The sequence below is a fragment of the Pelophylax lessonae genome, assembly GCF_965119305.1.
Source record: "Pelophylax lessonae genome assembly, chromosome: 13".
NCBI lineage: Eukaryota > Metazoa > Chordata > Amphibia > Anura > Ranidae > Pelophylax > Pelophylax lessonae.
Window position 1 is genome coordinate 56,693,793 of NC_138780.1, and position 26,887 is coordinate 56,720,679.

At 46.4% G+C, this 26,887-nt stretch overlaps 1 protein-coding gene across 1 annotated transcript in view; it reads left to right on the forward strand.

Moving 5' to 3' along the window:
- The window catches only part of ZFYVE26 (zinc finger FYVE-type containing 26), a 1,347,068-nt gene extending 1,342,458 nt beyond the window's left edge, over positions 1-4,610 (forward strand). Inside the window, exon 39 of the mRNA XM_082275187.1 lies at positions 4,255-4,610. Coding sequence (XP_082131313.1) covers positions 4,255-4,464 — 210 coding nt within the window. The 3' untranslated portion in view covers positions 4,465-4,610. The remainder of the gene's footprint in view (positions 1-4,254) is intronic.
- Positions 4,611-26,887: the final 22,277 nt, after the last annotated feature.

Below are 26,887 nucleotides of genomic sequence, written 5' to 3' on the forward strand. Positions count from 1 at the left end.
GACGTGTGCTGTGGTTAAAATGCTGGTCAGCGGACCTAGGTTCCAAAAAGACCTTGGCGAATCTCCCCGTTCACGGGAATAGCCTATTTGGGTCCACCCTAGATGATACCATTAAGGATGCCACTGGGGGCAAAAGCACTTTTTTGCCACAGGCTGCTAAAGCTAAAGGACCTCGTAACAAGCGGGGACCTTTCTTTACCGCCCATAAAGGGTTCGTTCGCTCTGCTGGAGCAAGCAGGAAGGGCAAAACCCCTCTAGGAGGGTTCAAGAAGGGCTGGTCGGACAAACAAAAGACCGACTCAGCCAAACCTGAAGCAAAGGATTACACAGCCTGAAGGTGCGCCCGCCACCCGGCTTGAGGGTGGGGGGACGTCTTCACCGGTATTCAGAGCATTAGATCGAGCATCGACCACTGCTACCGGTGCGATTCTTCCCTTCCAACATTTAAGTACTACAGGGAGCGGTAGTTACCGTTCCCTGAACAGATCATTTTCTTTACCTTTTCCAAGGATTAGCCTCAGTTCCCCACAAGAATCGAAACCGGTTGAACAGACAGACCAAGGAGCCTCTAGCCGGGTGACTTCGGTCTCTAATGTTCAACCAGGAGAAATCACCACTCCTGATAGGAATCAGGTGTCTGATAAATGTGTGGGAACAGAGAACGATCAGACTTTGTCAGATTGCCGGGGCCAGATAGCTCTAGGGCAGCCTGGTTCGGATCCAGTCAGCTCCATTTGTCCTGGAAATTGTAGGCTAGCCTCATCAAGCCGGTCTGGCCGACTTGGACATGCTAGTCGCGAACGCTCCTTGGGAACTTCTTCTCAGGGAGTGTCTGCGGTCTCAAGGACCGATCTTCCATTGTGCTTTACATTCGCTGGGTTCAATGGCCTGGCCATTGAGACCCAGGTACTGAAGGAGAGAGGGTTGTCAGCTTCAGTTATTCCTACGCTAATTAAGGCAAGGAAAGCGACTTCCAGCAAGGTCTATTATCGCACATGGAAGACGTATATCGCGTGGTGCGAATCTTTAGGATTTCCTCCACGTACCTATTCGGTGACCCGAATATTGACCTTTCTGCAAAAGGGGGTTGAGCAGAAACTAGCCTTGAGCAACATCAAGGGTCAGGTTTCAGCATTAGCAATCTTCTTTCAGAAGTCCTTGGCTACTTATTCCTTGGTGCGGAATTTCATCCAGGGGGTGCGGCACCTGGCTCCACCAGTCCGCGCACCCTTACCGCCCTGGGATCTTAATTTGGTTTTGTCGGTTCTGCAGTAACCTCCCTTTGAAAATATCAGGGAGATTCCCTTGCTTACTTTATCCCAGAAGGTGGCCTTCTTTGTGGCTATCACTTCTGCACGCAGGGTGTCAGAACTGGCTGCATTGTCATGCCAGTCCCCATATTTAGTGATTCATAGGGATAAGGTAGTTCTTCATCCGAAGCCATCCTTTCTTCCAAAGGTGGTTTCAGACTTTCATCTGAATGAAGATATTGTACTACCTTCCTTGTGTCCTCAGCCCAATCATCATCGGGAACATGTGGATGTGGTTCAGGCAATCAGGGTATACCTGAAGGCTACGGAATCGTTCCGTAAGACGGATTCACTTTTTGTGATCACGGAGGCGGTCACCTGGTCGTCGGTACATACCTTTCCAAAATTTTATAAGATTGATGTGATGGCATCGGCGGATGCCTCATTTGGCCGCAAGGTTTTGCAGGCCGCAATTTGAGGAGACCGGTGGTCTACCTCGAGGGTTTTTTTCTGTTGGAATTTTCTGTTGAGTCTCATCTTTGATTGATGAGCATTGAAAACTTCTAGTTGGCACTGGTTGGGCCTTCTAGATTCGATTTGATTTCCATTTTCCCACCCCTCATTTGTGGTACTGCTCTGGGACGTCCCGAGTTGTGTTGAATCAACGAGGACTACGTCTGTCAATGAGCGACAGAGAAAAATGGATTTTTGTAAAATCTTACCGTAAAATCCTTTTCTCTTAAGCTCATTGACAGACGTAGTACCCGCCCCTCTGTTTTTGAGTTGGGTTGGGTTAAATTCTCTAAACACTGCTTTGTGACATAACTGATTTGCTGTAGCAGAGAGAGAGAGGATATACCCTCTGGGACTGCCCCTAAGGTGTGGCCAGAATGTTTTCTTTCCTGTCTAGTCCTACTCCTGTAGAGGGCAGCATAACCCGAGTTTTGTTGAATCAACGAGGACTACGTCTGTCAATGAGCTTAAGAGAAAAGGATTTTACGGTAAGATTTTACAAAAATCCATTTTTCCCTAGCCAAATTCGACCAACATTGGGGTTTCTGGGCCCATAGAAGTAATAATCCCTCTTCTGGCACACCCTACATGGTCAACACAATTTCTGACCGCACTACAACATAGCAAAACTTATGAGGTTATGTGTTTTCTATTGTTATTGTTACTGTTACTTCTTGACTATCTGCCACTGCTCTTGAATTGCTCTTGCTCTTAAATTGATCTTGAATTGTTCTTGAACTGTTTTTGAATTGTAATCGGGATTGACGGTCTCACCCACCCTCCCTTCCCCCCCCCCCTCTGTACCCCCCCCCTTTTTTGTAATGTTTGATATGTAGATTGCTTTACGGCTTTGCCGTTGTTTGTTATATTTGAAGAACCCAATAAAAACTATTTAAAAAAAAAAAAAAAAGATTATCTATTTGTTCTCCTCCACGGGAAGAACAAGGGCTTGCAGGCCTCTTGAAGATCCATAGCGGCATGGATTGTTCAGACCATCCAATGGGAATATAAGTCTAAGGGCTTGGCTCCTCCAGAAGCGGTGACCGCGCATTCGACAAGAGGGGTGTCCACGTCCTGGGCGGCTTCTTGTCATGTGGCCCCTGAAGTAATATGTAAGGTGGCTTCATGGTCTTCCATTAACATTTTCATGACTCATTATTGTATTGAGCCAGCTTCATTGTCTTCTGTTAACTTTGGTTTGCAAGTACTGTCTGTTGATGGTGCAAATTAAATTTCTTTTGGCCAGCAGTTTCCCACCCTTGTTTGGCTAGTTATTTCCCACACGTAAGCTGCCATGGAGTCTGTCAGAAAAGCAGAAAATTGTTATCAAATACTTACCGTAATTTTCATTTCCTGATGGACTCCATGGCAGCTGGATTCCCCTCCCATCTGCTGGAGTAGGCTATTTATGGAACATGGCCTCTGGCACCGAGTAACAATTTATGGGAGTAGTGTCCTATGAGGTAGGAGGAGGCGGGACTAACCCACACGTAAGCTGCCATTGAAAGGCTGCCATCAGGAAAGGAAAATTACTGCAAGTATTTGATAACAATTTTCAGTTTTCTGCACCTGCTATGCAGAGTACTACCTGTGGAGGAGCTCAGAGTATGCACAGTGGCTGCAGCGAGGAAGGTACAACAATACTTAGCAATACAGCATTCATTTGGATACAAAGCATTATTCAACCTCCACCGTCCGACTGTAAACACTGGCACTGTGCGGGCCTAGGGGAGACTCTAACACCGCTGCCCACTTCACATGGACCCAGTGGACCCCAAGCAGGGCTGTTTGCCATGATAAAAGCCACCCACCAGGGACCGCGTCCAGCCTAAATCCACATGCTTGGACGGACGCCTGCCCTTTAGACCAGTCAGGTAGAGGAGCACACCTAGCTCCTGCACATAGGAGGAAAAAAGAGGAATGCAGAGGCTGCAGGTGGGCTCAGATTTATGAGTTAGGTCCTGGAAGCATGTGGGGGCAGGGACCATACCCAGCTGTGCTGACATGGAGCCGTCAAGGAAATAAGAATCCTCCCCGCTATCAGAAAACCTTGATCAACACTGCAGCCAATTGGCTGCGGTTGCTGATTGAATAAAAATTCTCTAACATTTCCCTTCAAAGGAAGTTCACCACTAGAAGTGGATCGAAAATCATTTTTTCCCTAATGAACGGGCTGAAGTTTGATCCATCTATGGCCAGTTAAAGTAGAAACTATAGCAGCCACCACATCTAAGGACTGGTAATCTGAAATTTATATTACATTTTTGTTTTTGGATTTAGATACACCTTAATTTTACTAAGTGAACATTCTCTCCCTGTTTAGTAGCTCAGGCCCATTGTTACTAAAATACATTGCTAGTATTGTGTAGTGTCATTTTAGCACACTGTTAGGTATGAGGTCTAATGCAGCTAAAGAGCTTGATTCATGTGCTTGTCTTGTTATGAAATCTTCCTGTAATTGCTCAAGTGGCTTTACTGTTTCTTTACTTAGATCAAGGCTTTCTTGGCCTGTCGGATGATGAGATCTGCCTACCTAACTGCAGTTAAACAAGAACAGGAAAAAGCTATTCAACTAGTACAGGAGGTTTGGCAAGTGGCACACAATTTGCATGATAGTGTGGTCCAAGGAATCTGCTCCAAGTGGCTTGTTGAACATCCCCCACTTTCAAAAGAAGGGCAGTCTTACACATTACATAAATAAAGTGCTTATATATCAGAAATGATGATTTATTTTTTGATTAATTCTGCTTTGTGCGATCATCAAGGCTCTCAATACTGACTATAGAACATATCAGTCTGTAATAATAGGTATACAGAAATATTTTTTAATGTTTTCAAAACGGATGAATGCTTGAACAAGTTTTATTTGATCAAGGATTCTATGAAAAAGAAATAACTGTGAATTTCTACTCCAGAAGCTATGGTTTTCTGTTCTGAAAAATTACAGAGCAATGTAAATACTCATAGAAAAGGGTCTTTTTCCCCAATAGTTTTTTCAACTAGTGAAATTACAGTTAATGTTGGTTTGTTTGGCTTGCTCTTTATAATAGTAATAATAATAGTGGCTACTCAACAAATTTCTACTTCAGAGTATCCATATATTACAGGCTTTTATACTAACCTTTTAGACTATTTGTACAAGTTACACGTGAATGTATGAAATATACAAACACCACGTTTTCCACATTGACTGCCTAGTAAAAAAGTAAAAAAGTAAAAAAACACCAAGGGACAAAAAATAATTTCTCAGAAGTAAACAGATGCAAATACAATAACAAATGTAAACAACGTTAATACAGATGAATTCAAGTGTAACTAAACTCTCTTAATCAACATGTCCTACTTTTAATCCTTATGCTACTAGCATTGGTAAAAAAAAGAAGGTACTGTATATTACATGTACTTAGTTTTTTTTTTTTTTTTTTTTAGATCAGTTGCTTTCTGGTTTCTGGCCTAGGCCAAAATTGTGTCACGCATCCCAGGAGTCTTTCTGAGCTAAGCACACTCTCTTGTCTGTCTGTTTGAGCAAAGGGCAGATGGATTCCAGGAAGTAAATGCTGAATGAATCATCTGCCTTTACTCAAACTGACTATAACTAGAAATGCAACATGGTGTTTTTCAAAGTGATTTCTCAATAGATGTGTAAGTTTGTTTTAAATATTGAAAAAAAAAAATGAATCGGAGCGTTTTCATTTTTTTTAGTACTCAGATACAGTTTAGTTCTGCTTTAGGACTGTGACTGAAAGTAGATAATTGTGATCCAGGATGAGATCTTACAGTAGACTTGTCATATCAGGCATTCATGATGCCATCAATCTTATTAAATGTCCCTTTTCAAGGAGGTCTTTATTTCTTAGGCTCCATGTACACGGGACGTTTTAAATGGCCGTTTAGGAGCAGTTTTTTTCAGAAGCCCCTGAACCCACCTACATGTTATCTTATCTGTCCATGCACACAGAGTCTTTTACAGTCATTTGCAGGCAGTTGAGTTCAGGGACGTTTTTTGGAACGCAATTATTTCCGTTCGAACGTGTGTTTCCCGGCGTTTCAAACGCAAAAACGGGACCGAACGCGACCGAACGTGATGAAGTACGTTCAGCCACGTTATACGTTTTTTATTTCTTCCATTCAAAATCGATGGTTCCTTATGGGGGCCTATTTTAACAGGCCACATGCCCTCAACATGGGGGGGTGTTGGTGCTTTGGGGCAGGGGCAGCTCTGCACCCCCCACCCCAAAGCACCTTGCCCCCATGTTGATGAGGACAAGGGCCTCATCCCCACAACCCTGGCCGGTGGTTGTGTTGGTCTGTGGTCAGGGGGCTTCTCTGTATCTGGAAGCCCCCTTTAACAAGGGGGCCCCCCAGATCCCAGACCCCCTCCCTATGTGAATGGGTATGGGGTACACTGTACCCCTACCCATTCACCCCATAAAAGGCAGTGTATGTAAATAATGACAGGAGACGTTTTGGAAAGTTTATTAAAAATCTTTATCCGGTCTTCTCCGCTCTGGTCTTCTCCCTCTCCGCTCTTCTGCTCTTCTCCTCTTTTGCTGTTCACTCTTCTGCTCTTTTGCTCTCGGCTCTTCTTCTTTCTCCGGTCCTCCTCAGACAATGTCTCTGGTGATTATGCCGGTCTCTGGTCTCTGCAGCTTGTTATATAGCCATTGTGGGCATGGTCGCCAGGTGACGTCATCAGGAGACCCTGCCCCCTCATGTCACAGTTGACGTCACAGATGAAGGATGCTCTATCTTCCACAACCATGGAATGATGCAGTCCCAATCCCTCAAACACATAGGCAAGAAGAAAAAAAAAAAAGAAAAGTAAGAAAAATATGGTCTGCATCCACCGTGAGGGACCCTAGTCGGGTATGGTCTGGGGATCATTAGTCAAGTATATAATCCACGCACCCCCATACCTTTTCAAACACCTTATATTTCTCCTGTTGGGTTGCTGTTAACTATTCATTTATCATAAGCCAGGAAGTTTTATGTTTAAGCTGGTCAAATGGTATGGTAACCAACTTCCAAGTTCTGGCTAAAGTAAATTTAGCGGAATTAAATAAAAAAGTTAGGAGTCGTCACTTTCTCTTTAGTTTATCGACAGACACAGAGCTCCTGACTATAGGGTTATATCGCCTTCTGCAGAAGTAGGACTAGGCAGAACAAAAAACATTGGCTACACCCATGGGTCGCCCTCAGCTGGTATAAAACCTCCACACTGCTATAGATATTCAGTTTGTTTTTGTCTAGTCAGGAGTAAAGACATAGGCTCCCTGCTGGGATCTTTTGGTCCTAGCAATTTTTGCTTTTTTTCTACTTCCATGCATATTTTTTCTCCTGGGAGATCTTCAATGAACTGCTGGGCGACGGGCTGGATAATCTAGATCCTGTGGTCTCCCCAGTCTGGCCAGCGAGTGCGTGCAGACCACAACTACGCAGTAGGTTGGCCATGACATAGCCTCAACAGACGGAGGCTGGCCTGTGAGTTAAACGTCTCACAGGGTCGCATACGACCGGGCTCTGGTCCAAGTAGCAGCCCCCCCTGGCCTACAGCCCCCACTTCGGTGGCGAGAGGTTCTGTCTGGAGGGATATCCGCATTCATGGAGAGGTAAGTACATTCCCCCTCCCCTCTTCCTTTGTGTCGGGTGGGGTGGACGCGGGTACCCTCCAGGGATGGTTGGACCTGCCTGCAGGTTCTCTCCTCCCATCCTAATCCCTCAGTTAAGCTGGGCTTTTTCTCCCCCCATCTCCCCTTCATCCCCCCTCTGTGAATGTTCCCGGGGAGGGGGGCTCATGTTGTGAATGCACTGCCTTAGCAAGTATGGGGTGCAATACCTGGGGTCTGGTGGGGGTCCCAGTGCAGAGGGCGCAGCGGAGACACCTGTGTGGCTTCCCAGACAGCTACCATCATTTAGCAGCGTTCAGTGGCCATTTTCCCTTGGTCAAGCATGACGCTGGAGATGGCCAGAGCTGCACGGCGGTACCTTGGCTCCGGGCCCTCCTCATTCGTCTAACTTCTTCCGGGTATAAGGACTGCTAGCACACATGGCGAGCTGCTGGGTCCAAACACATGGCGCTCCTCTGGCTGATAGTGGTGAGTCCTTGGGGGTCCCTATCTCTCTCTCTCTGCTAGTAAATGCCCTGAATGTGTGTGTGGGGGGGGCGGGGCCCATAGCAGTGCCAAAAAGTTTTTGTTGCTGCGGGGTCTCCCTTATCCTATAGAGCAGTGGTCCTCAACTCCGGTCCTCGGGGCCCACTAACAGGCCAGATTTTAAGTATTACCTTGGAGACTAGAATACTGCAATCACTGAGCAGCAAATGATATCACCTGTGATGTAATTTAGTTATCTTGAAAACCTGGCCTGTTAGTGGGCCCTGAGGACCTAGGTTGAGGACCACTGCTATAGAGTATCTGGGTCACATCTCCCCCACTGACCTCATGGAGTCGCCAGGTCCCTTGGAACCCCAGCTCCCCATTGATGCCCTAACAGTGGTCCTACAGGCCTTGGTATCCCGGGTGAAAGTGGTGTGTGGACAAAGGCCTAGAAGGAAGTGTGCTCTGCCTTCTCCTGCTCAGTCTTTCTCATCTGTTTCTGAGTCTGGTGCCACCATGGACGTGGCCCAACCAGCGGGACTAATGTGGCCACAGATGTTAAGTTTGGTACATGCAAGACAACTTGTACAGCTAAAGGTGTTAACTTATCTTCCCTATTTTTACATATTTGGCTATAAGGATTGGGGGCAACCAAAGCAACCCTTTGTGGTCCCCAAACATTTTGCAGTATGTTACCCTTCTGAGGAATCACTTTTTAAAAAGTGGACCAGTCCACTGGTGGCGGACCCTCCTGTTTCCAGGTTATATAAAGCAACCATGATCCCGGTAGAGAATTCCCTGTCCTTTAAAGACCCGGCAAATAGGAAAGCGGAGTCGGTGGCACGCAAAGTTTACTATGGCAGGTTCGGCATTGCGACCGGTCCTGGCCTCGGCCCTGGTGTCTCAGACCCTAACTGAATAGGCCAAACTTTTGCGCCAGAGTCTGAGGAACGAGCAGATTCCTTCTGCTTACGCTGATCTGGCGGACCAGTTGGTCCAGGGGCTGCAGTTTTTTTGTGATACAGCTTTGGATGCAGCTCCCATGCTATCCACGCTCTCCGTTTCAGCTATTGTGATTAGGCACATGCTGTGGCTTAAGAATTGGTCTGCAGACCAAGCCTCCAAGAAAGTTCTCATCTATCTGCCTTTTTAAGGCGATTGCCTGTTTGGGGCTACTCTGGATGACATCATTAAGGGTCTCACGGGGGGTAAGAGTACCTTCCTGCCACAGTCTAGGAAAGGGAACTCATCGCAAATGTGGGCCCTCCTTCTTAGCCCATAAAACATTATTTCATGCTTCTGGGACTGCAGATAAGGGCAATAGATCTTTCAAGTCTTCCCCGTGAGGTTTCAAGCAACCTTGGTTTGGTAAGCCTAGAGCTTGCTTCTCTGGACCTGCAGACAAAACCCCTTCAGCATTAAGGTCTGCCCTCACCAATAACTGGTGTGGGGGGGACATCTTCACTGGTTTCCAGCCTCATGGACCTCCTTCATGAGCGTCAAGGGGATTCACAAAATTATTCTTTTGGGGGTACCAAAGAAGGGGTAGAGTTCTTCAGTTTTGGGGGTTTTTAGGCCCAGAGTCTCCTTGTGCAGATAAAATTCCTGCAAAGGTTCGGGTGACGTCTGAACTACCCAAGGTCTCCCCTATCCCCATACAGGTAATTGAATCACCTGGGGCTGACAGTGATCCCTACTATGTTGAAGGCAAGGAAGTAGACTACTAGCTAGATTAACCATCGTACGTGCAAAGCGTACATTTCTTGCTGTTAGTCGATTGGCGCTCATCCTCGCTCCTTTTCTGTGGTTCGGATCTTGGCCTTTCTTCCACAGAGCGTTGAGCAGAAGTTGGCCTTTAGTACTATCAAGGACCAGGTGTCGGCCGTAGCAATCTTTTCAGCAACCCCTAGCCACACACTCTTTAGTTTGTACCTACTTTCAGGAATTCAACATGTGGTTCTGCCTGTACGGTCTCTTTTGCTGCTGTGAGATTTAAACTTGGTGCTTTTGGTTCTCCAGAAACCTCCATTTGAGAATATTCGGGAGATTCCCTTGCCTACGTTGTCCCAGAAGGTGGAATTCTTGGTGACTATTACATTGGCCCATAGGGTGTCAGCGGCATTGTCGTAGTCCCTATTTGGTGGGCCATAGAGATAAGGTGGTTCTTCATCCCTGTCCATCGTTCCTACCTAAGGTTGTCTCCGACTTCCATTTGAATGAGGACATTGTGTTGCCTTCCTTGTGTCCCAAGCCGGCTCATCCCAAAGAATTTGCTCTGCATGCCTTGGATGTGGTTTAGGCGATTTGGGTGTATCTGGCAGCCACAGAGTCCTTTCAGAGGTCAGACTCGCTTTTTGTGGTTACACAAGAACCAAGGAAAGGACTGGCGGCTTTTTCGGCTACCATCTGTAGATGGATCAGACAGACGGTGACTCAGGCCTGTTCTATTAAAGGTCAGGTTCCTCCTTTCCCTGTCACTTCGCATCTACTCGAGTGCTTAGTACTTCTCGGTACATCGATGAACTAAAGAGAAAATAGTACTTTTGCATTCCAGGTAAAATCTATGTCTCTGAGTTAATGGACACAGCACCCATCCCTTTGTGGAGTTTTGATACTTTTAATACCGCTTTCAACTAAACTGAATACCTATAGCAGTAAGGGGGTTATATATCAGCTTTTTGTTCTGCCTAGTTCTACTCCTGCAGAAGGCGATATAACCTTATACTCCGGATTAATGGAGCGCCGTGTCCCTTGATGAACTCAGAAAAATGGATTTTATGGTTCCTCCACATTACAACCCAGTAATGCGTGTTTCTGTGACTTGATCAGATTAATTTGAGTAAGAGTGAAAATAAAGTTGTAAACTCTGATCACAAACCGCCTTACTTTGGGACATTGCCACCGTATGTGGTAAGCTGTCTCTACCTGACTGCATCTTCTAAAACACTTAGACAAAACTCCCAGGAAAATACATTTTCATATTTAAAGGATAAGTTCACCTTAAGCACCAGGTTTCATGGTACAGCCAAATTTAATGTATAACATACTCCTATGCACCCACTAGAGTTTCCCTCTCTGTGACAGTGGGCGGGAAATCTTCTCCCCACACCCACTGTTGCATTCCTGCACAGCCAAGTCATTCATTCACAGGAAGTCTTGTCTGTCACCACAGCAGACGAACTTGCAGTACCAATGAACTGTGATCGCACTGATCAGCACGCTTGTAGTTCATTCATACTGCTAAGGAACTGTCTGCCCACGGATTCAACGCTCTGCAGGCTCCTCGGGGGGAAAAAAGAATGCACATTTTTCCTGCAAAAATATGTGCAATTTTTTTTTTTTTTTTTCAAAAAGATTAACTTTACCTTTAGGTAGAAATATAAAATAGAATAGAAATAGCTGGTATATTGTTTTTTGTTCAGAGTGTCTTTATACAAGAGTGTTGCAACAGTATACTATTTGTATGAAACAATGGTACGAATGGTATGAATAAAGATATTTAAACATCCTCAATGTCTTTTCAGTTTTGTGTGCTTTAAGTAACTGAAATTAAAATTTGAATGGGGGGGGGGGTAATGTTACAAAAGGAGTTCTGCTTGGTTTTATCACAATCAAGTTGATGTAGCTCTGCCCCCTTGAGGACTGCCAGATTTCACACTTACCGGTCCCCCTGAGTTACCATTAGAAACCTTGACATGCACAGTCTCTCACTTTTCCTCTTTGGCTCGTTCAATAATCAGTCCAGAGGTATGTAGTTGTTTTTGGGTTTTATTATAAATTAGGGTTGGGAGAAGAGAATAGTGGGATACTTCGAATTAACTATGCACAATACTGGAGGACTTCTATTTCTATTGGTACAGCCAGGCTGTTGATCCACTTTGCTACTGAGGTGAATTTGGATTTAAGTCCCTTTCCTAAGACGACTTGAACTAAGGTTATCTTCAGGACACTCTCCTCGGTATCCTCTTTTTTTGACTGCTGACACCCATCCACTGACTATCCTACTCTTGGGGTGGTCCCCCTCAGGTCAGGCCCCTCAACACGAGCCCCTGTACTCACGATACTGTTTTTCTAGGTTCTCCAGTGTCTCCCCCTCAGTAAGCTCTCCTTGACCTCTGGGTTCAGCTCCGTTCCTCTGGCCCTCAGGATGACCCTCCTGAGGCCACGTGCCACTGCTACAGAGAAAGAGGCAGCCGCCACCCTACTTCCAGGACTCTGCTCTCCAGCCAAAGACCCCGCAGCACATGTGCTCCTAGATTTTATACAGTATCCCAGAATGCACTGAGGCAACCTGCCCCTGCCAATCACCAGGACTGTACCAAAGCTTATGCATCCATTTGTCAGGTTTCTTCCCACTGTCCAACATGCCTCCCTATTGTATTAAAAATAAAGTGCAGCGCTAAACGGACAAATGCAGTCCAGTGATGAGCTGATATGAAATGAAAAAATCAATACATAAAAAAATAATAAATAATCGTGAGTCCCAAGTGTTCAAACATTAAATCGTAGAGGTGAACCCGCCAAACGAATATAGGTGATTATAGATGAAGAGGAGTACCCACACCACCAAAATAAAATATGATTGCGCTCACCAGAGGTCGTGGACCCAAATGCTGTACAGCAAATGGGTCACTCAAGCTTGATATTAACCATGGGTCTCCCAAAAGGTGGCTGTATCCACAGATGTTCTGATAACAGACGGTATATTCTTGAACGAAGATGGCTAGATCTCCCAATCAGGTGTTCATATATGGAAGTAAGCCAAACACAGACATAATGTAATACCACTTAAATAGAAATGTATTAAAAAAGATCATACAAACTTACAAACATCCATGAAATTCAGCACAGAAAATAAAGGAATGATGGTGGATGGCAAATAACGTGGTTCTGACACGTTTCCTCACATCTGACTTCCTCATAGGATAATGCCAATGAATAAAATCATTCCCAAAGTATTTATAATAAACTAACTTTACTTAACCACTTGCCGCCCGCCCACCGTCAGATGACGGCGGAGCGGTGCGGCCATTGTTCTGGGCCGACGTCATATGATGGCGGCCCATTCAGGCAGGGCGGGCACGCGATTGCGCGCCGCCCTGCATTGTCGGTGGCGGCGTGTCCCCGAGACACAGCGCGTCTCCGGCAGGGGGGAAACAGCCAACTGATCTGTGTACCTGTCAATGTAAAAGCACAAGCACCTGTCCCCACACAGTCCTCAGCCCCCCCCATTGCACCTGTCACCCAACAGTCACCTCATCAGTGCCCAGAAACCGCCACCCATAAAGTAGACCTGTCACCAGAGACTGCCATCAGTACCGCCGTGCACCATCACCTGTCACCCCATCAGTGATCGTCACCTGTCAACCCATCAATCATCGTCACCTGTCACCCCATCAATCATCGTCACCTGTCACCCCATCAATCATCGTCACCTGTCACCCCATCAGTGATCGTCACCTGTCACCCCGTCAATCATCGTCACCTGTCACCCCATCAATCATCATCATCTGTCACCCCATCAGTCATTGTCACCCCATCGTCACCTCTCACCCCATCAGTCATCGTCACCTGTCACCCCATCAGTCATCGTGACCTGTCACCCCATCAGTCATCGTCACCTGTCACCCCATCAGTCATCGTCACTTGTCAACCCATCAGTCATCGTCATCTGTCAACCCATCAGTCATCGTCATCTGTCACCCCATCAGTGACTGTCACCTGCCACCTATCAGTCACCTGCCACCCATCAGTGATCATCCGCAGTCAACCGTCACCTGTCGCACAGCCCATCACAGCCAGCATGTCAAAAAGGATGTACAGCAACGAGGAGGCCCTTCGGGTCCTCTCCATGACTGATGAGAGCACCTGGGAGCTCTCATCAGTATCCGAACCCGATTCGGAATTTGAAATCGCAAATAGTAGCGACTCGGAGGAAGAATGGATTCCTCCTAAAAGGGCACGGCGTTCTGGAAACCAAGCAGCCTAAAGGGATACACCCCAGGATCCTACGCCCAGTACCAGCACTGCCACCAGCAGTACACCCCAGGATCCTATGCCCAGTACCAGCACTGCCACCAGCGATACACCCCAGGAGCGAATGCCCAGGCCCAGCACTAGCACTGCGGTATCACTCCCAATTTCAAATCCCCCACTACCAGCACTGGAGTGTCACATCCCCCAGGAGCCAGGGCCACTACCCACCTCCCAGATGCTCTTGCCAATCCAAGATGGCTGCCCTCCAACTCGGGATCAGCAAGTATCCTGGGGTGTATCGCTTACGACCGGTCGACGGCCGAGTCGCAGCGTCTCCTTTGGCCGACACCCCCCCCCCCCCACTGGGCGGCGAGGGGTTTTGTCTGGAGTGGCGCCCACTCTGTTCCGGTATGGTGAGTAAATGTTTCCCCCCTGCTCCTCATGGCTGACTCTGGGGTGGACCCGGGCCCCTCCCTGGGATGGTCGGGCCCACACCCGGTGCGGAACTTAATCAGGGATCCCCTCTGTTCCCCTGTGCACCCTCCCACTGTGGTGTCCCTCTCCCCCCTCCCTTCCCCCCTACGGCGGGTGTTTGTGAGTGTGTGTGGGGTGGCTAGCCGTTCATGCAAGCCGCTATGGGGGCGGGGGGTGGGGGGGTCCCGAGTGCAGACGGCTGTTGTGCGGGGGGCTTCCTCCCTGGCTTCCCAGGGCCTACCTGCCGATCGTCTGTTAGTAGATGTGGGGACCCCCCTTCCCACCGCAGCACGCGGGGCTGCCATTTGTTTGGAGTCCCTCATGTGGCTCATGGGGGCGGCCATCTTGGTACACCCAGCTTGTTTTGTTTGCAGAGCTGGGCAGCTGTGGGAGTTACTGAGGGCGTGTGAGGGGGCAGATCCCCTCCCTAGACCCGGGAAGATTGCTCCACAGGACTTCCTTGTCATGTAGACAATGCTGAGAGCAGTCCTGTTGGACTCTGGTGCATCGTGTGGTGAGCCTTTTGGGGGTCTCTCTCTCTCTGCGGGGGTCTCGAGGCACGCTGTCTCATTGAGGGGCGCTGTAGCGCTGGGTGACATTTCTAAAAAAAAAAAAAAAAATTTTTTTTTATTTTTTTTCAATTTTGTCATACTTTGCTGACTGGTTCCCCTGGTGTTACCATGGACCCTGCTGCACATGTGTCACCATTTGATCCCCCTCGAGGTGGCCGCAGGGCCCTCTGATTCTCCGCTCACCATTGATGCGCTTCGGCGGTCCTGGAGTCATTTGTGTCCCTGGTGGAGGTGGCCTGTCAAGGACGGGGGGCTAAGAAGCGACCCCCGCCTACCCCTGTCTTGTCTGATGCCTCAGATTCTGATCCTGAGCCAGTCGCTGCTGCTGAGGGTTCCTCCTCTGGGGCTGCTAGGTGTTTCCCTTTCCCAAATGCTTTGACGATATTAAGGAGTGGGTCCGTCCAAAACGACCCCCAGGGATGCCCAAACGGATTGCTAGGCGCTACCTGTTTGAAGAGTCCCTCCTTAAAAAATAGACGGTGCCACCTTCGGTGGATCCGCTGGTTTCCTACCATTGCTCTGGTTTCACAGACGTTGACGGAATGGGCCAAGCTGTTACGCCATGATCTGGAGGGGAGAAGTCTCCCCCCTGCCGTGGCGGAGTTGCTGGAGCAAATGGTGCAGGGGCTACAGTTTGTGACGCCGCACTGGACGCTGCTCCATTGCTGGGGCATGTGTCGATCTCGACGGTGGTCCTCCGGCGCATGCTATGGTTGAAGTGCTGGTCGGAGGATCAGGCTTCCAAAAAAGCCTTGACTGATCTCCCTTTTCAGGGGGATGGCCTGTTTGGTGCTACCTTGGATGAGATTATCAAGGATCTCACTGGGGGCAAGAGCACCTTTCTACCACAGGCTAATAAGGGTAAGGAACCTCGTCGCAGACAGGGACCTTCCTTTTCAGCTCACAAGAAGTTTTTCCGCTCTTCCAGGGCGGGCGACAAGGCGAAGCCCTCCAAAGCCCCCCCCCCCCAGGGGGTTTCAAGAGACCCTGGTCTGGTAAGCAAAAATACGGTCCTTCCAGACCTGAGGATAAGACCGCTTCAGCCTGAAGGTGCGCCCCCACCCATATCAGGGGTGGGGGGGGGGTGTCTTCGCCGGTTCCCGGACCTGTGGCTCTCCAGGATTCAAGACAAATGGGTTCACAAGCTCATGCGGTCGGGATACAAGATTGAGTTTCTATCGCTTCCACCGGTGCGGTTCTTCCCTTCCAATATGCGACTGTCCCCGAATCACCTAACGGCTCTGTTGGGGGCAGTGCAGGACTTGATGCAACAAGGAGTGGAGTCCATTCGCACAGTGGTGGCCTCCCTGCATCAGGGGGATTTTCTGGCATCCATAGACATCAGGGATGCTTATCTTCATGTTCCCATTTACGCAGGACACCAGCGGTTTCTGCGCTTTGCTGTGGGAGAGGACCATTATCAGTTTGTGGCGTTACCCTTTGGTCTCGCTTCTGCTCCCCGGGTTTTCACAAAGGTTTTGGCCCCAGTTCTAGTGCTGTTGCGGCTGCGGGGCATATCGGTCCTGGGCTACCTGGACGACCTCCTCCTTGGTACGGAGTCTCTGCAGGCTCAGTTTCATACGCGGACTCTCAAAAAGGAGATTCTTCTCAAATGGAACCGGAATCCCGATTCCCTGGACAATCGGATCCGGCTGAGCGAGCGGACCAGGGAGTCTCTGGCTGCTCAGGGGCTCCGGTCCCTGGGAGAATCCAGGTGGCCGATAAATGTGTTGGAACTGAGAGCGATCAGGTTTTGCCTGGTTCACTGGATCGATCATCTTCGGGGCTACCCGGTTCGGATTCAGTCGGACAGTGCCATGGCCGTGGCTTATGTCCATCACCAGGGGGGCACCAAGAGTGTTCTGGCGGCCGTAGAAGTGGCCAGCATTCTCCATTGGGCGGAACGGTTTGTTCCGGCTCTTTCCACAGTTCACATTTGTAATGTTCTGGTACCCTTATTTCCACATTTCTCTCTTAATATTGCGTCCCATCTTGCTATCCAAATGGAACGCATACACCTTTAAGGGCAATGACGTCATCGCCAGGCGCCGCTATGAGCGGCTATTTCAATCGCCGGCTTTCTCTCACTCATTGCTCCTTCAAACCGCATGTTGCCTTGTCTTGTCCAATGCTGCCGGAGCTTCAAGCTATTCCCCTTGCCTGAACAAGACCGGAACCTCGCTACCGATCCAGTATCTCGCTACCGGATTACTCCATTACTCTTGGACCTTGCTACTACTAACCCATCTAGTGATAAGTACCCCGCAGGGGATTCCTTCCTCAAACCTAACTTTCACTATCTACTACTGCATACTAAAGGGACTATTACTATCTAAGCTATTTCTATCATCTGCATAGATTGCTAGCTCTTGGGACTACCATCACCTATCATTGCACTAGGTTACTCTCTCTTGCATACTTCATCTGCTGTCCCCTACCACCTGTTACTATACATGATTGCTAAAACCTATCTGCATACTATCATCACCTACCACTCTCCTGAATACTACTACTAAGTGCTCACCATTCTATTGCCTGTCTCTCACCTCTATTCTATCATATACATTCTATCACTTCAGGAACATCATATTGAGTGTATGTATATTTGCATAACAGGCTGTACACAGTGATGAAGTCCTGAGAGTTGGATATGTTGTTCAACACATTCTCTACATGACTACTGAGTGTAATAATTCTGCAGCTGCAAATCCATTCACTAACAAAAAACGCATGAGCGTTACAGATTGAAGGAGCCTTACAAAATATGGATTCAGCAGAATTACCCACTCAAGTAATGCAATTAAAACAACAAGTGGATGCATTGATACTTGCTCTTACAGAGGTAAAAAACGAAAATCAGGCTTTAAGACAGCAGGTTGACCGTCTTGCGCAGCTCTCTGCTGCTCAGCCCCGTGAGCCTAAGATAAACCCTCCTCTAGTGTTTACTGATGATCGGAGTAAATTTTGTGAATTTAAAAACGCATGTCGATTGCTATTCTTGTTGAAACCTCATACCTACCCCACTGACCAAATCAAAGTCTGTACCACTATTTCCTATCTGACGGGTGATCCCCGGGCCTGGGCAGACTCTCTCTTCGAGAAAGATGACCCACTTCTTAACTCCTATCCTTTATTCCTAGCGCAACTCGCTAGTTTATATGAAGACCCCAATAGGCAGAGTACTGCTGATACCCAATTGAGGGCTTTAAAACAAGGAAGGAGACCTGTTGAGGACTTTGTGGCAGATTTCAAAAGATGGTCCCTTGATTCAGGGTGGAATGACACATCCTTGCGAACGCAGTTCAGACTCGGCCTATCAGAAGCTGTTAAAGACGAGCTCGCCCGAGCGGATTTACCTGACACCTTGGATGGCCTGATACAGACCAGTATCAATATTGACAGACGACTGCGAGAAAGAAAGGCTGAGAAGATGGGATTGCCATTGTCCAGTCCTTCTCGGATGTCGCCTGTTGACCCTACTCCTATGGAGGTAGGAATGATACGCCCACCTTTGACCTTTTCCGAACGTGCCAGGAGGAAAACCGAACATCTCTGCATGTACTGCGCATCCCCGGATCATTTGATAAACGGCTGTCCCCTTGTCCGCAAAAAAGAGGGTGAGTGTTCAAATGTCTTGCTAGGGGAACTAACAACTTCATTTTCTAATCCTTATCTTTTTATTCATTTGACATTACAGTGGGACCAAACTAGGATCACCACCAAGGCTATGGTCGACACAGGATCTTGTGGGAACTACATTGATACTTGTTTTGTTACCTTAAATAAAATACCTATTATTTCAAAACTTAAACCTGTCTCTGTTAGTTTCATTAACGGTATTCCGTTATCCTCTGGTCCCATCACTAATCAGACACAGGCACTCCTTGTCACTGCTGACGGGTCTCATGTGGAGACCACCACTTTTGATGTACTGACCTCACCACATTTTCCCATTATTTTTGGACTTCCCTGGTTACACATACATCAACCAATCATCGATTGGAAAACAAGAACTCTAACCTTCTCTTCTCACTACTGCGAGACCACATGTAATCTCTCATCACATGGAAGGATCCGGTCTGTGGTGTCGGATGAGATTATACCAATATGTTATCAGGATTTGTCGGAAGTCTTCCTTGAGAAAAACGCTCAAGTGTTGCCTCCCCATAGGGACTATGATTGTTGTATCGATCTACTCCCTAATAGCAAATTGCCTTTCGGTCACGTTTATCCTCTTTCACAGGATGAACTCTCTCATCTCAAGGAATACTTGGATGAAAATTTGGCAAAAGGATTCATCAGACCTTCTACTTCCTCCACTGCTGCAGGACTCTTCTTTGTCCGCAATAAAGATTCAAGTTTCAGGCCTATTATTGATTTCAGACAATTAAATACCATTACAATAAAGGATCGTTATCCTTTACCTCTTATCCCTGAACTTATAGAACAGGTGCGCGGAGCTTCCTACTTTTCGAAATTGGACCTAAAAGGGGCATACAACTTAATTCGAATCCGTGACGGGGATGAATGGAAGACAGCATTCAGAACCAGATACGGACTGTTTGAGTACAACGTGATGCCATTTGGGTTGTGTAATGCTCCCGCAGCCTTCCAACGATTTATAAATGACATATTCAGAGACTTGCTTGATGTTTGTGTTGTAGTATATCTGGACGATATACTTATTTATTCTCATTCCTTATCTGAACACACAAAACATGTAAGACTCGTGTTGTCAAGACTACTTGCACATAATTTATATGTTAAATTAAAAAAATGTTTATTTCATAAAGAGGAAGTACTATTCCTAGGATACATTATATCCAAAAATGGAATCAAAATGGACATGAGCAAAATATCATGTATTCTGGATTGGCCTGTGCCAACAACTCGCAAAGCATTACAAAGATTCCTCGGATTCTCTAACTACTATAGAAAGTTCATCAAGAACTTCTCTGCTATTGTGAGACCTCTCACACAACTCACAAGTACAAAAAAACAATTCAAATGGTCAGAAGAAGCAAATGGAGCTTTCTGCTTGTTGAAATCAAGCTTTACTTCTGCTCCCATACTACGCCATCCAGACCCATCCCTTCAATATATTTTGGAGGTAGATGCGTCAAATATGGCAGTAGGAGCAGTTCTCTCACAACGACCAACAAACACTTCACCACTTCACCCAGTTGCTTTCTTCTCAAAGTCACTAAGCAGCCCCGAGGTGAATTACCCAGTGGGTGAAAAAGAGTTACTAGCCATAAAACTGGCATTAGAGAATTGGCGACACCTACTTGAGGGTACTCGATTGCCAATCCTTATATATACAGATCACAAAAACCTTCAATACCTTCAGACTAATAGAACTCTTTCCCACCGGCAGGTACGATGGTCATTATTCTTTTTGAGATTTAATTTTCTAGTGACCTATACACCTGCAGACAAAAATAAAAAAGCGGATGCGCTTTCACGATTAACCAAAGATAGCTACGCCGAGGTTCCCTCAGTTCCTATAATACCCTATGAACGTATTGTCGGTGTTGTCCGTTCCCTGAAGGAAGAGATTTTGCACAGCATAGGACTGGATTCACCTCCACCACAACTAAATGCTGATGCAGAAGGCTTCCTCTATTACAACGATAAACTATACATACCCCCCTACTATGCGAATCAAGATCTTGGAATTGTCGCATGATGTAGCTATGGCAGGACATATTGGTATGACTAAAACATTCAATTTACTTACTAGGCAATTTTGGTGGCCTGACATGAAGACGACCGTACAAAAGTTCGTTTCATCTTGTGACATCTGTGCAAGGTCCAAAATTGACACTACAAAACCATCGGGTCTACTTTGTAGTTTACCAATAGCCCAGGTTCCATGGGAAGTGGTGTCCTTAGACTTTATAGTAGAACTACCACCTTCCAAAGGATTCAACACCATTTTAGTGTCAGTGGACCATCTGACCAAGATGGCACATTTCATTCCTATCCGAAGACTACCTTCATCCAAGCAAACAGCGGAATTACTTGTGAAACATGTCTTTAAGTTACATGGTATTCCAAAAACACTTCTGTCTGACCGTGGTTCACAGTTTATCTCAAAGTTTTGGCAAGCTCTATGTCAGATTCTACGAATAGAGCGAAAACTTACTTCTCCTTACCACCCTCAGACCAACGGACAGACAGAAAGAGTCAACCAGTGCATTGAGCAATATCTACGTTGCTATACTTCATATATACAGGACGATTGGGTGGACCTCCTTCCGCTGGCGGAATTCGCCTATAACAACGCGACCAACAGCACTACTAAACAAAGTCCATTCTACTTAAACTATGGGTTTCATCCCACACTTCTTCCACCACGTATCTTGCCATCAAGTAATCGAGTGGCCTCTGATTATCTTACCCAAATAAAGGATTCCCTGGGTTTACTCAACACCACCATCTCACATGCCCATAGCCAACAAAAGAGGTACTACGACCTTCGTAGAAAACCCTCTCCCCAATATGCCATTGGGGATCTTGTTTGGCTTTCTACAAAAAATTTGAGATTAAAGATCCCTAGTAAAAAACTTGGACCTTTTATTCCTGGGACCTTTCCCAATAAAGAAGCTTATTGGAAAAGCTGCAGTACAACTCACATTACCAACAGACCTCAAGATACATCCCATCTTCCATGTGTCTCTACTAAAGCCCCATGTTCCTAACCAAGGAATAAGGCCTACCATCTCACCTCCACCTCCTGTACAAGTTGAAGGTGGAGAAGAATTTGAGATAAAGGAGATTCTGGATTCTCGTATCCATAGAAGAAGACTCCAATATCTAGTACGATGGAAGAACTATGGGCCCCAAGACGACACCTGGCTGGATACCTCCGATATACATGCCCCTAGACTGATTCGCAATTTCCACTCGAAATACCCGGAAAAACCAGTTCTAGAGGCCTTCCGGAGCCGGCCTTAAGTGGGGGGGTACTGTAATGTTCTGGTACCTCTGGTACCCTTATTTCCACATTTCTCTCTTAATATTGCGTCCCATCTTGCTATCCAAATGGAACGCATACACCTTTAAGGGCAATGACGTCATCGCCAGGCGCCGCTATGAGCGGCTATTTCAATCGCCGGCTTTCTCTCACTCATTGCTCGTTCAAACCGCATGTTGCCTTGTCTTGTCCAATGCTGCCGGAGCTTCAAGCTATTCCCCTTGCCTGAACAAGACCGGAACCTCGCTACCGATCCAGTATCTCGCTACCGGATTACTCCATTACTCTTGGACCTTGCTACTACTAACCCATCTAGTGATAAGTACCCCGCAGGGGATTCCTTCCTCAAACCTAACTTTCACTATCTACTACTGCATACTAAAGGGACTATTACTATCTAAGCTATTTCTATCATCTGCATAGATTGCTAGCTCTTGGGACTACCATCACCTATCATTGCATTAGGTTACTCTCTCTTGCATACTTCATCTGCTGTCCCCTACCACCTGTTACTATACATGATTGCTAGAACCTATCTGCATACTATCATCACCTACCACTCTCCTGAATACTACTACTAAGTGCTCACCATTCTATTGCCTGTCTCTCACCTCTATTCTATCATATACATTCTATCACTCCAGGAACATCATATTGAGTGTATGTATATTTGCATAACAGGCTGTACACAGTGATGAAGTCCTGAGAGTTGGATATGTTGTTCAACACATTCTCTACATGACTACTGAGTGTAATAATTCTGCAGCTGCAAATCCATTCACTAACAAAAAACGCATGAGCGTTACAACATTGCGGGCATGGAAAATTGGCAGGCGGACTTTCTCAGCCGTCAGACCTTGGATCAAGGGGAATGGTCTCTTCATCCAGAGGTGTTTCACCAGTTGTGCCTTCATTGGGGCACCCCGGACGTGGATCTGTTGGCATCTCGGCTCAACAGGAAGGTGCAGAGGTTTGCAGCCCGCTCCCGCGACCCTCGGGCGGACGCCGCAGACACACTGGTTGCTCCGTGGGGGCAGTAACAGCTGCTGTATGCCTTTCCTCCTCTCAAGTTGCTGCCGAAACTTCTTCGCAGGATAGAGGCGGAGGGAATTCCAGTCATCCTTGTGGCTCTGGACTGGCCTCGTCGGGCCTGGTACGCCGACTTGGTCAGGCCAGTCGCGGACGCTCATTGGCAACTTCCTCTCAGGGAGGATCTGCTGTCTCAGGGACCGATCTTCCATCCTGCTTTATGATCGCTGGCTTTGACGGCTTGGCTGTTGAGAGCCAGGTGATGAAGGACAGGGGTTTGTCTGTTTCAGTTATTCCTACTCTGATTAAAGCGAGGAAAGCGACTTCCAGAAAGATCTATCATCGCACATAGAAGTCTTATATCGCATGTTGTGAGTCCCTCGGGGTTCCTCCACGTTCTTACTCAGTGGCTCGGATATTGGCCTTCCTGCAAGGGGGGGGGGGGTTGAGCAGAAGCTGGCCTTGAGCACTATCAAGGGTCAGGTTTCACCATTGGCGATCTTCTTCCAGAGGCCACTGGGTACTCATTCTTTGGTGCGGAATTTCATCCAGGGGGTGCGGCACCTGGTTCCTCCGGTGCGCGCGCCCTTGCCGCCCTGGGATCTTAATTTGGTGTTGTCGGTTCTCCAGAAACCTCCCTTTGAAAATATTAGGGAGATTCCCTTGCTTACCTTATCCCAGAAGGTGGCCTTTTTGGTGGCTATCACCTCTGCACGCAGGGTGTCGGAACTGGCTGCGTTGTCCTGTCATTCCCCCTATTTGGTGGTTCATAGGGATAAGGTGGTTCTTCGTCCGAATCCATCCTTCCTAAGGTGGTTTCCGACTTTCACTTGAATGAGGATATTGTGTTACCTTCCCTGTGTCCTAAGCCCAGTCATCCTCGGGAGTTTGCGTTACACTCCTTGGATGTGGTTCGGGCGATCAGGGTGTACTTGGCTACTAATGATTCTTTTCGTAAGGCTGATTCACTTTTTGTGATCACGGATGGCCCTAGAAAGGGGTTGCCTGCGTCTGCCGCGACTATCTCCAGATGGATCAGACAGACAGTGGTGCAGGCTTATTCTATTAAGGGTCGGGTTCCTCCGTTCTCTGTTAAGGCGCACTCTACTCGGGCTCTTAGTGCTTCCTGGGCCTTCCGCCATTAGGCGTCTGTGCTTCAGGTTTGCAAGGCGGCTACCTGGTCGTCGGTTCATACCTTTACAAAAGGTTGATGTGCTGGCATCGGCGGATGCCTCTTTTGGCCGCAAGGTTTTGCAGGCCGCTGTTTGAGGGGACCTTTGGTCTACCTGGGGGGTTTTGTTTTTTCAGGTGGGTCTCATCTGCTTGGTTCAATGAGTCCTCTGTTCTTCTGGTTGGCTCTGTTTTGGCCTTCTGGATTGGATTTTATTTCTATTATCCCACCCCTCATTTATGGCACCGCTTTGGGACGTCCCTACGGATATCAAGATATCAGTCCTGCGTCTGTCAATGAGCGACAGAGAAAACTGGATTTTTGACTTACCGTAAAATCCTTTTCTCTTAAGCTCATTGACAGACGCAGTACCCGCCCCTCTATTTTGAGTTGGGTTGGTATGAGTCTCTGACACTGCTTTGTTACATAACTGACCTCCTATGCAGGGAGAGAGAGGATATACCCCCTGGGACTGCCCATGGGTGTGGCCAGAACTTTTTTCCTGCCTAGTGTCCTACTCCTGTAGGGGGCAGTATAACCCTACGGATATCAAGATATCAGTCCTGCGTCTGTCAATGAGCTTAAGAGAAGGATTTTACGGTAAGTCAAAAATCCAGTTTTCTCTTCCGTTCCAAAAAACTGAACTGAACGGAAAGGAAGAAAAACGGATGTCAGCGGATGATCATCCGCTGACATCCGTATTTACATAGAGATACATTATGTCCGTTTTTCATCCGCAAATGGATGGGATGAAAAACGGACATACGGAACGCCCGTGTGAAAGAGCCCTTACGGTGCAGGGGAAGAGGTGCCCCCCCTCCCTCCCGCCGCGTCCCAGATGTTTTCCCAGCTTACCGGACCCGCCGGCAGCGGGGAAAAATATCCGGTCTCGGATCCTCAGAGACAGGAAGTCGAGTGAGGGCAATATGGCCCTCACTCGACTCTATGGTCTTGGAGGACCGGAGCTATGTCAAAAGTCGTTGCCTAGCAACCGGTTTAAAGGGCCGTTTTTTTTTGTTTTTGTTTTTTTTCTTTTTCAACAATTTTTTTTTTTTCTTTTTTAGTGTAGTTGTGAGGTGTGAGGTCTTTTTGATCCCAGATCTCACAATAAAGAGGACCTGTCATGCCTATTTCTATTAGAAGGGATGTTTACATTCCCTGTAATAGGAATAAAAATGATCAAAACATTTTTTTTTTAACTGTATAAAAATAAAAAAATAATAAAATAAATAGGAAAAAAAAAATTAAAGCGCCCTGTCCCCGCTAGCTCGCACGCAGAAGCGAACGCATACGCAAGTCCCGCCCACATATGTAAATGGTGTTCAAACCACACATGTGAGGGAGGTATTACCGCGATCGTTAGAGCGAGAGAAATAATTTGAGCCCTATACCTCCTCTGTAACTCTAAGCTGGTAACCTGTAGAAATGTTTAAAATGTTGTCTATGGGGATTTTTAAGTACCAATGTTTGGCGCCATTCCGCAAGCGTGAGCAATTTTGAAGCATGACATATTGGGTATCTAATTACTCGGCGTAACATTATCTTTCACATTATGGAAAAAATTGGGCTAAATTTACCGTTTTCTTATTTTTTTATTTAAAAAAGTGAATTTTTTTCAAAAAAATTGCATTTGGAAGACTGCTGCGCAAATATGGTGTGATAAAAAATATTGCAACGATCTCCATTTTATTATCTAGGGTCTCTGCTAAAAAAAATATATATATATAATGTTTGGGGGCTCTAAGTAGTTTTCTAGCAAAAAAATGATTTTAGCTTGTAAACACCAAGTGTCAAAAATAGACCCAGGCTTAAAGTGGATAAATGGACAACTTTGTGTAAAGTGCTACTTGGATGTTGGGCCTCTGTATGTGGCCAGGCTGTGTAAAAGTGTTACACATGTGGTATCACCATACTCAGGAGGAATAGCAGAATGTATTTTGGGGTGCAATTTTTGCTATGTACATGCTATGTGTTGGAAATATTTCATAAATGGACAACTTTGTGTAAAAAAAAAAATGCATTTTCATTTTCTTTCCACAGTTTCCAAAAACTTGTGGAAAAAAATGACACGTTCAAAAGACTCATTATGCCTCAAAAATTATTCGTTGGGGTGTTTGCTTTCCAAAATGGGCTCATTTTATGGGGGTTTCAATTGCCCTGGTGCTCCAGGGCCTTCAAGTGTGCGATAGGTTGTCAGGAAATTATATGTGTAATTTATGCTCCTAGAATGCTGGACGGTGCTACTTGGATGCTAGGCCTCTGTATGTGGCTAGGCTGTGAAAAAGTCTCACACATGTGGTATCACCATACTCAGGAGGAGTAGTAGAATGTGTTTTAGGGTGTAGTTGCAAGTATACATATGCTGTGTGAGAGAAATAACCTGTTAATACGTAAATTTGTAAAAAAAAAAATAATCTTCATTTTGCAAAGAATTGTGGGAAAAAATTACAACTTCAAAAAACTCACCATGCCCCTTATTAAATACATTGGAATGTCTACTTTCCAAAAAGGGGTCATTTGGGGGGTATTTGTATATTCCTGACTTTTTAGTGTCTCAAGAAATGAGATAGGCCTTCAGTACATCAGGTGTGATCAATTTTCAATGATTAGCGCCATAACTTGTGGACTCTATAACTTTCACAAAGACCAAATAATATACACTTATTTGATTTAATTTTACCAAAGATAAGTAGCAGTATACATTTTAGCCAAAATTTGTGAAGAAAAATTACTAATTTGCAAAATTTTATGAAAGAAACAAGGAAAAATGCGTTTTTTCACAATATTTTCAGTCTTTTTTTATTTATAGCACAAAAAATAAAAAAAAC